Genomic DNA, 12753 nt, shown 5'->3' with positions numbered 1-12753 from the left:
TATTTCAGGCATGTGTTTACCATGTTCTCCTATGTCGATGTCTCCTGGACTTGTTCTGAGTGGGGTGGAGTTCTGGGATTGTGTTTTAGTCCTTCGTTTTGTCTTGTTTGCTACCGGATGCAGAAAGCTGTTTCCCTCTTCAGTGTCTGCATAGCAAAGGCCACTAGTGTCCCTAGTTTTCCTGTTGGTCAGGTTTGCCCTCCAGTGTCCCCTGAGAAGCACTACTTAGTCTCAGTTTTCTGGCAGTTGTTGATCTGTATCTAGTTATCCCATGTCTCAGACACATGCATTGGTGTCAGCTGATGGCAGACCATCTGAACCAGCATCTCCTTGCAGTTCAGGGCACATGCACGGCCCAGACTCGGGTTGCAGTGGTGTGACAATCCTGGTCCAGTGGGCCTATGTCCCCAGGCAGTTCAGGGTACAGGCAAAACCCAGACACAAACTGTAGGGTCGACAGTTTGTGAACCACCTGATTCTGTGTTTCCAGTCAGTTCAGGACACACATAGGAACCAGATGCAGGCCGGATGGGCAGCAATCACAGACTGCCTGTACCTGTGACCCTCTAGGGGGTCTGGGCACAAGTAAAGCATGGACTTGGACTGCTGGACCAGCAGCTCTTGGAGCACTAGCTCACTTGGCACAGGGTACGTAAAGGGAGGGGCCGCCCGTGCACCCCAGTGAGACCAGTCCCCGGGGCTTCTGAGTGAGGACCTCCTGTCTGGCTCTCTCTGTGAGTTTCACTGGGAACTGTAGTGAGTAAAGCACAGACTCGAACTGTGGGACCAGCAGCTCTTAGAGCACTCGCTCACTCAGAGCATGGTGCTTGCAGGGAGGGGCCACACACGCCCCCCAGCTAGAGCAGTCCCTGGGGCTTCTGAGTAAGGACCTCCTGTCTGCCACGGGTGCACGGAGGGCAGAGACTCTGTCTGTAATCGGCTACATCATTCTTATATCACATTAAGGATCAGGAATTTCCTAAATCTCCCTGTAGACTTTCCCGTCATGTTTCATAGACTCTTGAGAAGTTGAGCTTAAGTTGGCATATCTCCTTTAGTGTTTTGTGATGGTATTTAGAAATGAAATTCCTATTTTTTAAGGTCAATATAAGAAATGAGCTTAATGCTATAATGAAGGAATGCTCTAGTGAAGGAAGTGATTCATATATATGGTAATTATATTCCTGGAAAATACAGTGTTCATTATTACCCATATGAAAGTGTCTTGGGATTTATGTGAAAAATAAAATCTAGGCTCATTTTCAGCCACATGAACACTTAAGAAAATTACATGCAAATGTTCATATAAATTATCCTAAGATATAAATGTCATAGAAAAGAAACTGGAAGATGTACACCAAAATGCTGACTGTGGTTAAAGATTGAATGAAGTAAATTTGCATTCTTAGTTTCACACATGCATGCACACACATGCACACACACACACACACACACACACATACACACACACACACACCCCTTTTGGGATGATGGGGATCAAACCCAGAACCTTGTGCATGTTAGGCAAGTGCTCCACCATTGAGCTATATCACCAGCACTTAATTATACTTCTTTATATTTAAACTTTTCTATAATCATCTGAATTATTTTCATTATCATTTACCTCAAGGCAGGTTCTGTGGAAGTGCAACCTGCTGAGACAGGGATTCAGAGGACACATGATCTGGGGAAGGAATATATGGTAGTCAGCTTTCCATTGCTATGACAAAATACAAGGCAAGCAATTTAAAGGCAAGCCATTTAAAAGAGGAAAGATTTACTGTATTTTGGCCCATGATTTCAGATGGTACAGTCCATGGTCATTTGGCTCCATTGTTTCTAGGTCTGTGGTAAGGCAGAATGTCATGACCAGAATGAATAGTGGAACAGAGCTGCTTGAGGCAGCTGGGAAAGGGGGGAGCTAGAGGAAGAGGTAGAGGGAGAAAGAGGTGGGGGAGATCCTTTGAGGGTACAGCCTGAGTGACCTACTTCCTCCTGCTAGGCTCCACTGCCTCATGTTCCCACCCACCTTCCAATAGTCCATCAGCTGAAGGCCAAGTCTTTAGCACTTGGGTCATCACAGGACCTTTAAGATCCAACCTAGGTAGGACTTAGTGTCCTTCAGGAGAAACCTGCAATGGAGTGAGTAAAGCAGGTTGTGATAGGTAAGGCCAAGCAAGGAAGTGGCCCCAGGTCAAGTCTAGCCTTGGCTTCACTTGGGAGTTGGCACTGAGGTGTACAACAAGCCACAGAGATACCCAACACGAGAAAGTTGGCTTTTGTATGCCTGAGTCAGGTAGTCTTTGGTTGCCCCTGTTGATGGGAGTGTAACCTTCCAGGTGGCCTCCAGGTGAGGGGTTCCCACCAACCAAGGGCATTTCTCCAAGAGGGTAGGCACTGGGTACATTGGCTGGTACAGCACACCTAGGCAGAATCCAACAATGTCTACAACAATCGTTTAAAGAGATATTTAAGCTGGGCATGATGGCACATAGTTGTAATCCCAGCACTCTGGGAGCCTGGGAGTACTGCAAGTAGGCCCATTCTGGCCAAGTTAGTGAATTAGTGAGATCCTGTCTCAGAATAAAAGCTAAGAAGGACTGAGGAAGTATCTCTGTGAGAAGGCTCTGGGTTCAATCTCTAGTAGAAGGAGAAAGAGAGAGAGAGAGGGAGAAAGAAAGACAGAAAGACAGGGAGAGAGAAAGGGAGAAAGGAAGGAAGGAAGGAAGGAAAGAAAGAAGGAAAGAAGGAAGGAAGGAAGGAAGGAAGGAAGAAAGAATAAAGAAAAAAGAAAGAAAAGGCGTTACTCAAAAGCAAAAAGAAATCAAGATGTGAGAATGGCTCTGAGGGGTGACTGTGCTCCTCGGCCTCTGTGACCGTCATTTACTGGTAATAACCACCAAATCATTCACAAACGCACACTGCTTGACTCTGGGTTCCTGATAGAAATAGTCCCTGAAGAATGCCCCTGAGCTCCTCCTGGCCTCACCATATTCCCTTGACTCAGCCTTATCTCCAGGGCATAAGGAGCATCTACCAAGTGTGTGCTCAGCTAGCTACTACTTGTCCAAAAGTATTCTGACCCCTTCCCCATTCCACCTCATCCTTGGCCCACTGGTGGAAAATAGGCAATTAAATATCATTACCCCTTTAAAAAAAATAAAAATAATTGAAGTGTTAAAAAAAAGAAATAGCATGGATTTCCTGAGTTGCATATTACACTTTGAAAAGATGTATAGAAGAATATAGGACGTTTTATTTATTGCTTTTTAAAAAAGAGGTTTTAGAAAAAGGGGGAGGCTTTTATTTTGGTCTTCTTTTTTCTTTCTCTTTTTTGGTACCAGGGATCCAACTCAGCGCCTCGTGCTTGCCAGGCAGGTGCTGTGCCGCTGAGCTTCATCCCTGGCCCCTTTTTTATTGCTTTTAAAATCTTGGGCCCTTTGCAAAATGAAAGTAGAAGGTTTCAGCATTTATCCTGTGGGGCTTAGGCTATAGTTCACTGGTGGAGCATTTGTCCAGTGTGTTCCAGGCCCTGCTTCTATCCCTGGCACCCCAAACAAACAAGCAAACCCAATTATCTCTCAACTCCTACTGCTGAGTGATCTGGGACTTTTACTTGGCCTTTTGCACAATGAAAGTAGAAGTTTTAAAGACTGTTCACTGGACTTATATTGTTATGTGACCTGGATTTGTTGTTTCCACAGGGGAAGCCCAGCCTGGCTGCCCCGCTCACCTGTCTGTTTTGTGGGCAGGGCTTGTTGTTCAGGATGGCAGAACGTGGGGCAGAGGCAGCAGTGAGGTAGAGGATGGTGCCTGGGAATCCCATCCTTCACTGCCCCATGTCCTCCCCGGGGATCCTGCTGGAAGATGGAATGTTCCTGTCCTCACATCACTGCCACAGGCTGGCCTTGTGAGGTTCTGTTGCCCTGGAAACCAGCTGTTTGCAGTGTCTGCCCAGGAAAGAGCCTGGACCTCTGGCCCCGCATGGACAACGAGCCCCCTCTGAGTCCCTGCCCCACCGTCCTTTCCATCACACCCACCCTTTCGGTGTTTGTAGATGTGCCTATGGCACAGAAGCTGGAGGGCGTCTTGCTAAAGACCTACAAACAGGACAATGACCCTCACAAGATATTCCTGGTCTACAGAGGTAACCCTGGTGCCTGGTCTCTACGTGCTGGCTACAACAGTGTTCCCCTGCTGAACACTGAGGCCGGGCCTAAGCCTGTGCAGGCAGGAACATCTGGGCTTGGTAACAGAACTCCCAGGGGGGACATGGGCAGAGAATGTCCCAGGTTGTCCTGTGTCCTCTGCCTGCCGCAGGGGCTCCTGGGGCTTTGGTAAGAACCGTGATCTCTTCCAGTCTCTGTGCTTGGGGCCTGCATGGACCCCTTTCTCTAACTGTCCTCCCTACTCCTTTGTCTCTTCTTCTCCTCTTTCCCCTTCCCTCCTTCTCCCTTTCTCCTTCTCTCTCTTCCTTTGTTATTCCTGAACTAAGAACCCATTGGTATGTAACCAGCCCTTTTCACTGTGAAAGTCAAGGTTGCCTTTGTTTAGCCTCATGTATCTATAACTCCCACTTAGAATATAACATCTAGCTTTTAACATGGCATAGGTTTTAGCTGGGCACAGTGGTGCACACCTGTAATCCTAGTGAATGAGGAGGCTGAGGCATGAGGATCTTATTTCCAGATCAGCCTGGGCAACTTAGTGAGACTCTGTCTCAAAGTAAAACAAGGGTTGGGGATATAGCTCAGTGCAAAGGCCTGCGTTCAGTCCCTAGAATTGCCCCCCAAAAAGGAGGGGCTGCAACTTTCCAGAGCCCAAGGGCCCCAGGCCAGACTTGGTGGGTTGTCTGCATAGGCTCTAAAGGGGCAAAGGAACCACCGCTGTGTCTTCCCACAGTCTGCATGACCGATGAAGGCCTCCCCTGGGTTTCACCCGTGGTGCACAAGACACGACTGCAGATTGCCCAGGACCCCTCTCTGATCTACGAGTACCTGCCTGGTATGGGCCTGAAATCATTCATCCAGGCCTCCTTGGAGCTCCTGTTCGGCAAGCACAGCCCAGCCATCGTGGAGAACAGGGTGAGCCCAAGGCCATGGAGGTCTGGACCTGCAGGGGGCAGCACTTGAGGCTCAGCAGATCCTCCGAGTCAGCCGGGACAGGCAGAGCCAGGCTCTACATGCAAATCTGGAGCCATCTGTGGACTCCTCAAGACGGAAGGGTACAGGGTGTAACTCAGTGGTAGAGCACAGGCTTGGCACGTGCAAGTCCCTGGCTTTGATCCCCAAAACTGGAAAGAAAAAAACCAGACCACACTCAAGAGTCTGAGGTGATGTTACCAGCTCCACACTCCTGTTTATGTTGCTCTCAGGCAGGGGGCGTGCACACTGTTGGTGAGAGTGGTGCCTTCCAGCTTGGGGCCCAGTTCCTCAGGGTGTGGCACAGGGGTGCTCAGACAGTTTGCATCGTTTCATGTCACAAAGGTGAGTGCTCCCGCGATGAGGGCCACCGGAGGTCCCCATCCTGGCTGCTCATCCCCACCTTATGACGGTCTTCACTCTTGTCACCTTTCTCTGGCATGAGAACAGTGGCAGACGATGCCCTCCACCCCCATTCCCCAGTACCTCTGTCTCCACTTCTCCATTGTACCACTGTTGGGGTGGGGGCTGTTCCCACAGAAAGTCACAGATTCATCTTCCAGGACATGGGCTTTGAAGTTTACGAATACTGCCTCTGGGACCCCAAGCAGAGGCGCATGGACACCAACATATTCCTCAGTGTGGTAAAGGTAGGGGCCTCCACTCAGAAACTTCCCCCAGACCTGACTCACAGTCTTTCTTTCCTTGCCCCACCCCAATTCATCCAAGCCTTTTAGTAGGAACCAATATGGAGGAGCACTTCCTCCGTGCCCCTTGGGAGAGGAGGTGTCTCACCCAACCAGGCCGTCTCCACCCACAGCAGGTGCCGAGTGGCTGTATCCTTGTGATCGGGAACCCTGTCGACTGCAGGTTGACACCATCTCAGTGGGCAAAGGTGATGTCCACCATGAAGGTGAGCCCAGTGTCCCCCTTGAGCTTCCTCTCTCACCGCCTGCCATCTCCTCCATCAGTCTCATACTTTGGTTCTCCTTTCTCCTCAGAGCAAACAGATATTCCCATTTTTTGACATCCCCTGTCAAGGTTTATCCACTGGTGACCTCGAAGAAGATGCTGGAATCCTGCAATACTTTGTATCCTGGGGCTTCGAGTTCTTCTGCAGCCAGTCTCTGTCCAAGAATTTTGGCATTTATGGTATGGACCAGGCAGAAAGAGAAGGGAGAGTCTGGGGTGGAAGTGGTGCTGCTCTCACAGCATCAGCGATGTTGCTGACATCATCTGACCTCTGGAGGGTGCCCAGGGCTCCAGAGAGCATGATGGAGGCAGAAGGGAAGAGTGCAAGGCAAACGCTAGGTTCTGTTATTAAAACCAGCAACCTACTCCAACACTGGTTAAATCATTTCACCCGCTCAGCCTTCTGCTTCCTGGATGGTAAGATGAGAGGGTAGGACCTGGTGACCTTTCAAATTTCTTCCTCCTTGAGGATTCTTGTTTCTGGGAACATTTTCTAGAAGAGGAGGCTCTGGCAACTACCCGGGGCCAGATGCCAAGCTGGGCTGGGGTGAGGTCTCCAGAGCTCAGCTTCTCCTGTGCAAGGTTGGGGAGGGTACAGGTGAAGCCCCTGGTCCTGGAGGAGGGCACAGAGGGTGGCCATTTTCCTCACCCTGCAGATGAAGGTGTGGGCATCCTAGTGGTCCTGGCACTCAACAACAAGGAGCTGCTGTGTGTCCTGTCCCAGCTGATGAGCTATGCCCAGGCACTGTGGCTGAACCCTCCTGCCAGGGGGTCTCGTATCATCACCACCATCCTCTGTAACCCCACGCTGCAGGAAGAGTGGTAAGGGCGGAGGCTTGGGGCAGGGCAGGTAGCCTGAGCCCTGTGGTGCCTACAGATTGGCCACTTCTTTCTCTGCCCATGTAGCCCCCGTCTCCCTTCATTCATCAGGTTTAATGAGAGCCTAGGAGCCCAGCAGCTGAGGCTATGCAAGGCTTGCCCTTGCAAGAACGGCAGCAAGACATTCACTTTAGAGCTAAGTCAGTGAGCTGTCTGAACACTTGCTCCAGCGAGCACTGCCTATGAGCCTGCTTTGTATGCTTAGTTCATACGGGATCTGTGTGACCCAGCTTTCTGTTAGTTAATAATATGCCTGAGAGCTTCACCTTAAAGGGGAATGGTTTAGCTGTTTACAGCTTTGGAGGTTTCCATCCATGTCAACTGCTTTGTTGCTTGGGTCTGTGGTGAAGCAGCAGGTCATGGCAGGAGCATGCATGGAGCAAGCTGCTCACTCCCTGATAGCTGGGAAGCACAGAGAGAGGAAGAGGGAGGGGTCAGCATACCAATATCCCCTCTGGGCTTTCTCTATTGACCCACCTTCTTCCCATGCAGCCCTAGCTCTTAAAGGTTCCACCACTTCCCAACAGCACCAGAAACTGGTGAGCATTCTTTAATGCGTGGGCTTCTGGGAGACTCCTAAAATTCGAGCTACAGCAGGCTCCAGCCCCCATGACTGTCCCGAAGCCCAGGCCCCTCTGGTGCAATTTCAGGCTCATTGTCCAGGCTGTACAAGGTGCGAACGAGGAAAGGCAACAAGGAGGTCTGAAAGTGGGTGGGAGGCAACCTCACGCTCTCATTTCTTGTTGTCCTTCCTTGGCAGGAAGCTGAGTCTAAAGGTGGTTGTTGAGAAAATGATGCTGATCAAGGAAAAGGTGAAGGAGAAGCTCCGGCTCCTGGGTACGCCTGGGTCCTGGGACCATATCACTGAGCAGACGGGGACCCATGGTTATCTTGGACTTAGCTGTAAGTGCATAGGCGGGGCTGGCTTTCCTCATTCTGACTTTAGATCCCTCTACAGGAACATTACATTTTGCAGACTAGGTGACCACTCCACAGCTTTGCTCTGGGTTTTTATTATTTCCTTTGAAAAGTGGAGTGGCTCCAGTAATGCTGACCCTTTCTATCCCACATAACCTGCCTGGTCCTGAAGGGAATTAGAAGTCACCCCCCAGGACCTGAGATCCTGTGACTATTACAGACCAACAGGTACAGTACTTGATCATGAAGAAGCACATCTACATTCCCAAGAACGGTCGGATTAACTTCACCTGTATCAATGCCAGCAATATAGATTACGTCACCCAGAGCATCAGTGAGGCTGTCCTTTCCGCAAAGGACTCAGAGAAATAGCTTCTGAGAAGAAATGACCACTGATGGGAATAAAAGCTTTAGTCTGCAAAAATCCTGTGCTAATTCTTCATTGCAACAATTCATTCTTTTCATTTACTTTCAGTAAAGAGGGAAACAACATGAAGAAGAAGGGAATCTCTATGTTCACTGGGCTATCTTGTATTTACTGAGCACCTATTATGTTAAAGCCTTGAGCTGGGTATTAAAGGGAAGATGAAAAACAGGTACAAGCCAGCCTCCCCCACCTCCAGAACTTTATAATCTGGTTGGAAGACAAGCTTTAGTTATAGGAAAGTTAAGTAATATTTTATTGTGATAAAAGTCAGAATAGAATATTGTGTTAGCTTCTCATTGTTGTGACCATATTCCTGAGAAAATCAACTTAGAGGAGGAAAGATTTATTGTGGCTCCTGGTTCCAGGAGGTTCATTCCATGGTTGACTGGCTCCAAGAGAGAAACGTCAGGACAGAAGCACATGGCAGAGGAAAGCTGCTCATCTTGTAGCTGGCAGCCAGAAAGTAGGGAGAGCAGAGAAAGAGCCAGAGAGGAAGAGGCCGAGGGGAAGATAGAGACCTTAAGGTTACCCTCAGGACCCACTTCCTTCAACTAAGCCTCGCCCTGTTTCCATTGCCTCCCAATAATGTCATCAGATTATGATCTAACCAATAGATAAACCTGATGATGAGGGTGGAGCCCTCATCATTCACTCTCCTGAGATCTGAACACATGAGGTTTTGCAGGAGGGGCATTTTAGATCTAACCCATAACGATTATATAGAGATCTGTGTCCACAACTTAGAAAAGAAGAATCTCAGTGTGGGCTGGGATAGCTGGAGAAAATCGTATGAAGAAATAAGACTTACAAAGAATTGCCAGGATTGAGTTGCCAGGATTGGAAGTGTTGCCAGGATTGAGACAATAGAGGGCAGTGAGCTGAAAGGGTATCCTAGGTTTGGGAGCAACATGAGCAAATGAGTCCAAAACATGTTGTTGTTGTTTTTTCTTTTTGGTCTTTTTGAGACACAGTTTCACTATGCAGCTCAGGCTGGCCTTGAACTCACTTTGTAGCTCAGGCAGGCCTTGAACTCAACTCAAGTAATCTTCCTGCCTCAGCCTCCTGAGTTCTGGGATTACAGACATGTGCCACCACGCCTGGCCTCATGCCTTTGTTTTTGAATGAATGGCTTCTCTCCAAGGTTTTAGCATTGTAATCCAGTAATGAGGGAGGGAGAGTGAGTCACTCTCAAATCCTATTTTGTTTCCACACTCACATTTTTGTGTGTAAATGCTGAGTGCTGCTCCGCCTTTCCTGCTGGCTGTGTGTGGGGTCAGTGGTGTCCTCTCTAGGGCAAGCTGTGTTCATCCAGCTGTTCCCAGTTTCCAAGTCCCCCTGTGTGCCCCAAGTCACCATTTTCTCCACCTAGCTTTACACCTTGTGGGTTTCTGAACTACCCACCTCTTGCTGTGGAAGCACCTCTGTCTGTACACTCCAGGCTATGGCAACTGTCCAAGCCAAGGTGTAGCCCTGATCACACTGGCAGATGGGGAGAGCAAACAGACCACTGAGTTCTGTGCTGGATGTAGGCAGTGCGGGCAGAGACAAGACTGTTGAACTCAATGCCAGCACTTTCAGACCCAGCCCCTCCAAAAACCACATGCAACTAGCCCGACTACTTATCATAGAGGGTTGGGACTCCTGTGTCCTTCCCAGCCTGGGTTTAAACTTGTGAGGTGGGTGTGTGTCTAGGCCATGCCCTCTCTGCAACTGTCTGTTGTGGCCATCTCCTACTCAGTCGCTGTGGTAAGGTGATCCCTCATCAGAAACGCTGCTGTGTAGCTGTTCTGTAGCTCAGTCTGAAACAATTAACCCCTTCCCCAAATGGCTCCTGGGTAATGACACGCTCTCAGATATGGTGAGCACTGCACTGGATTTCTTCTCCAGCTGTAGCCTGTTATATGAGAAAGGAGTTAGTCTCAGAGTAAAATCCACACTGTTCTTGCACTTTATAATAACCGTGGGCTTTGCTTATGGCGGGCACTGCAGGCCCAGTCTGCTATTTCTCCCTGGAGCTGCCACCCTCTTGGGTCTTGAGTTAGTGGCGACTCCATCCGCAGGAGCTGGGGTCAGCATTCCAGACTGCTTTGTTCTTTTTGGTGTTGAGTTTACTCTCTCCAGTTTTTTTTTTTTTGCAGATTTTGGTTTTATTGTTACCTTTCTCTTAATTCCTGGAGACCTAGTTCCTTTTTTCTTCACTAAACTGATGTTTTCTGGTGTCCTAATTCCAGGTCCTGGAGAGGCTGCATTGTGCTGTTGGTCTTTCTGCCATTTTTGATCTCCCGGTGTGATGATTCCATGGGTGCACACATATACTGTGTATCAAAAAATGATCAAACTGCATGCTTCACATATATGTAGTTTATTGTATGCCAAATTATACCTCCATTTAAAAAAGAAAGATATAAAAGGAATGATAAAGAGTGGAAAAGTTGTGGGGCCAGTGAGTGAGAGATCTTGATGTAATCAGAGATGTGTAGGAGATGGCGGGACAGTGAGACTTCAGCAGTGAGGGGCTGAGGTGTAGCTCAGGGGGTGTAGCTAGTGCGCTCGAGGCCCTGGATTCCGCCCCAACACCCATCAAAGCAATGGTGCATTCACTGGAAGGCTGGTAACCAGGACCTGCTGTGCAAGTGGGTGGGAAGGCGTTGTGTAAGGCAGCAGGACTGTTGGTTCACTCTTCCAACAGAGGGCAGAGGTCTTACAATACGCACATGTTTTGAAAGAGGGCAGTTTCTTGGTGCCCTGCCCAACGCAGATTACTCTTTGATCCATCACTTCCATGTCTTAGAGCTTATTCTCTGGAAATAAGTGCACAAAAATGTGTGTGCAAATGCTTATTATAAGAAATATTGGAATCTGAAGGCTAAAGGACAAGGTATTGGCTAACTAAGCAATACTGTACCCATTCCTCCGAATATTGTACAGTCACCAAGAATGGAGAGGTAAATCTAAGTTGAACAACCTGTAAAGGAAAGCGGACGCACAAAGCAAGACAGAAGCATGCAGAGGTTAACACAGCGGCCCTGCACATCTCCACTCGTGTGACCCTGGGCAGGTCACGACTTCTGCAGGGTGTAGCTTCCTCCTCTGCAAAGTGAGGGTCTCTATCAGGGGTTGTGTCACAGAAGTATTAGGAGCATTAAACCAGTACACATATGTGAGACACGTCAGAACAGGGCCTGCTACATGGTAAGCATCATATGAAGAGTTAACTATCATTATATTACTCATGCCTTAAGTGAAACATATATTATAAAACAGTATTACTGCTGGGCGTGGTGGCGCACACCTGTAATCCCAGCACTCGGGGAGGCTGAGGCATGAGGATTGTTTCCAGTTCAAGACCAGCCTGGGCTACAAAGTGAGCTCAAGGCCAGACTGTATAGCGAGACCCTGTCTCAAAAAGACAAAAAAAACCCAAAAAACAAAAAACCAGTATTACTAAGAGACTTTATTTTTGTAAGCTAATTATATTTAAATGGTATGTGTTTATATTTAGTAAAGTCTAGAATGATATGCTTCCATGAGATCTCTAGGTGATGGGATTATGAATAACATTCATTTTTCTTCATATATTTAAATTTTTTATTACTTTTCTATGTAGGAAAAACACTTTTCAAAAATATGTAGAATTTGATTCTCAGTGACTAGACTTATATAGTTTTGGAGATAGAAATTTTAAAGGCAAAGCAGTATTTAAATAAATTAAATTACTTTTAAACTTTTACTTTAGGGGCTGGGGATTTAGCTCAGTGGCACAGTGCCTGCCCAGCAAGTGCAAGGTCATGAGTTTGATCCCTGGTATTGGAAACAAAACAAAACAAAACAAACCCCCTAAAACTCCAAACTTTTACTTTAAAGCCTTTTATTTAAGAAAAAATCCAGTGCAACATTATCTAATGAAAAGTTATAAACATCTTAAAAGTCCAGCAATAAGGTTGTGGTCAAGGTTATCAGTTTTCTGGACTATTATGCTCCAATTAAAATGACTATTATTAAAAGCAGGTACTAACAAAGGAAATACTTATTTAGTAAGTGGTAAAAGAAGACTGTAAATTCACATGCATGAAAGGGAGAAATAATATGAAAGACTGAACATTAGTGACTTAAGAATAGTAGGAAATGGGCAATTTTTAAGTTTGTATTTCTTCCCACTAGGGTGGAGTTAAAATGGGAAGGACTACATTTACACTTTTTGAACTTAGTAGCCTGTTTACCTTAATAACCAAAACCCAAGCAACCACTACTATTATAGTTAGTGAGGGTGCTGAGGGCCACAGAGCTACTGTTCTGGGAGCATCATTAGCATCATGATGATGTAAAAACTAAAAATAAGGTTTCTTGTGGGAACCAGTTGACCTCTGACCCATAGATAAGCAGTTTTGAGATTGCCCGGAAAGGAGGAGATGCCAG

General features: G+C 47.5%; 1 protein-coding gene across 2 annotated transcripts; it reads left to right on the top strand.

Moving 5' to 3' along the window:
• Positions 1-3941: 3941 nt before the first annotated feature.
• Positions 3942-8326, top strand: Got1l1 (glutamic-oxaloacetic transaminase 1-like 1). 2 transcript variants are annotated; one of them, XM_005398421.1, is made up of 9 exons: positions 3942-4147; positions 4903-5084; positions 5375-5486; positions 5682-5791; positions 5965-6054; positions 6143-6293; positions 6770-6935; positions 7753-7895; positions 8131-8326. In XM_005398421.1, exons 1-9 carry the CDS (start codon positions 3985-3987, stop codon positions 8280-8282), a joined length of 1269 nt encoding a protein of 422 aa, XP_005398478.1. In that variant the 5' UTR covers positions 3942-3984; the 3' UTR covers positions 8283-8326. The 2 variants fall into 2 exon arrangements, with proteins under 2 accessions (XP_005398478.1, XP_005398477.1); XM_005398420.1 differs by having other exon boundaries at positions 5962-6054.
• The last annotated feature ends 4427 nt before the right edge of the window (positions 8327-12753 follow it).

This window comes from Chinchilla lanigera, unplaced genomic scaffold, assembly GCF_000276665.1.
Source record: "Chinchilla lanigera isolate Chin_1 unplaced genomic scaffold, ChiLan1.0 scaffold00062, whole genome shotgun sequence".
Taxonomy (NCBI): Eukaryota; Metazoa; Chordata; class Mammalia; order Rodentia; family Chinchillidae; genus Chinchilla; species Chinchilla lanigera.
Note: the sequence above shows the minus strand (reverse complement) of the source record. Positions and strands in the feature narration are given on the sequence as shown.

Excerpts from the sequence above, each read along its gene's own strand:
- Got1l1 (XM_005398420.1), top strand. The coding sequence starts at position 3,985 with ATGGACAACGAGCCCCCTCTGAGTCCCTGCCCCACCGTCCTTTCCATC. Across the intron at positions 5,487-5,681 it reads CATCGTTTCATGTCACAAAG|AAAGTCACAGATTCATCTTC; the intron begins GTGAGTGCTCCC and ends CTGTTCCCACAG. Across the intron at positions 6,936-7,752 it reads CCCACGCTGCAGGAAGAGTG|GAAGCTGAGTCTAAAGGTGG; the intron begins GTAAGGGCGGAG and ends CTTCCTTGGCAG.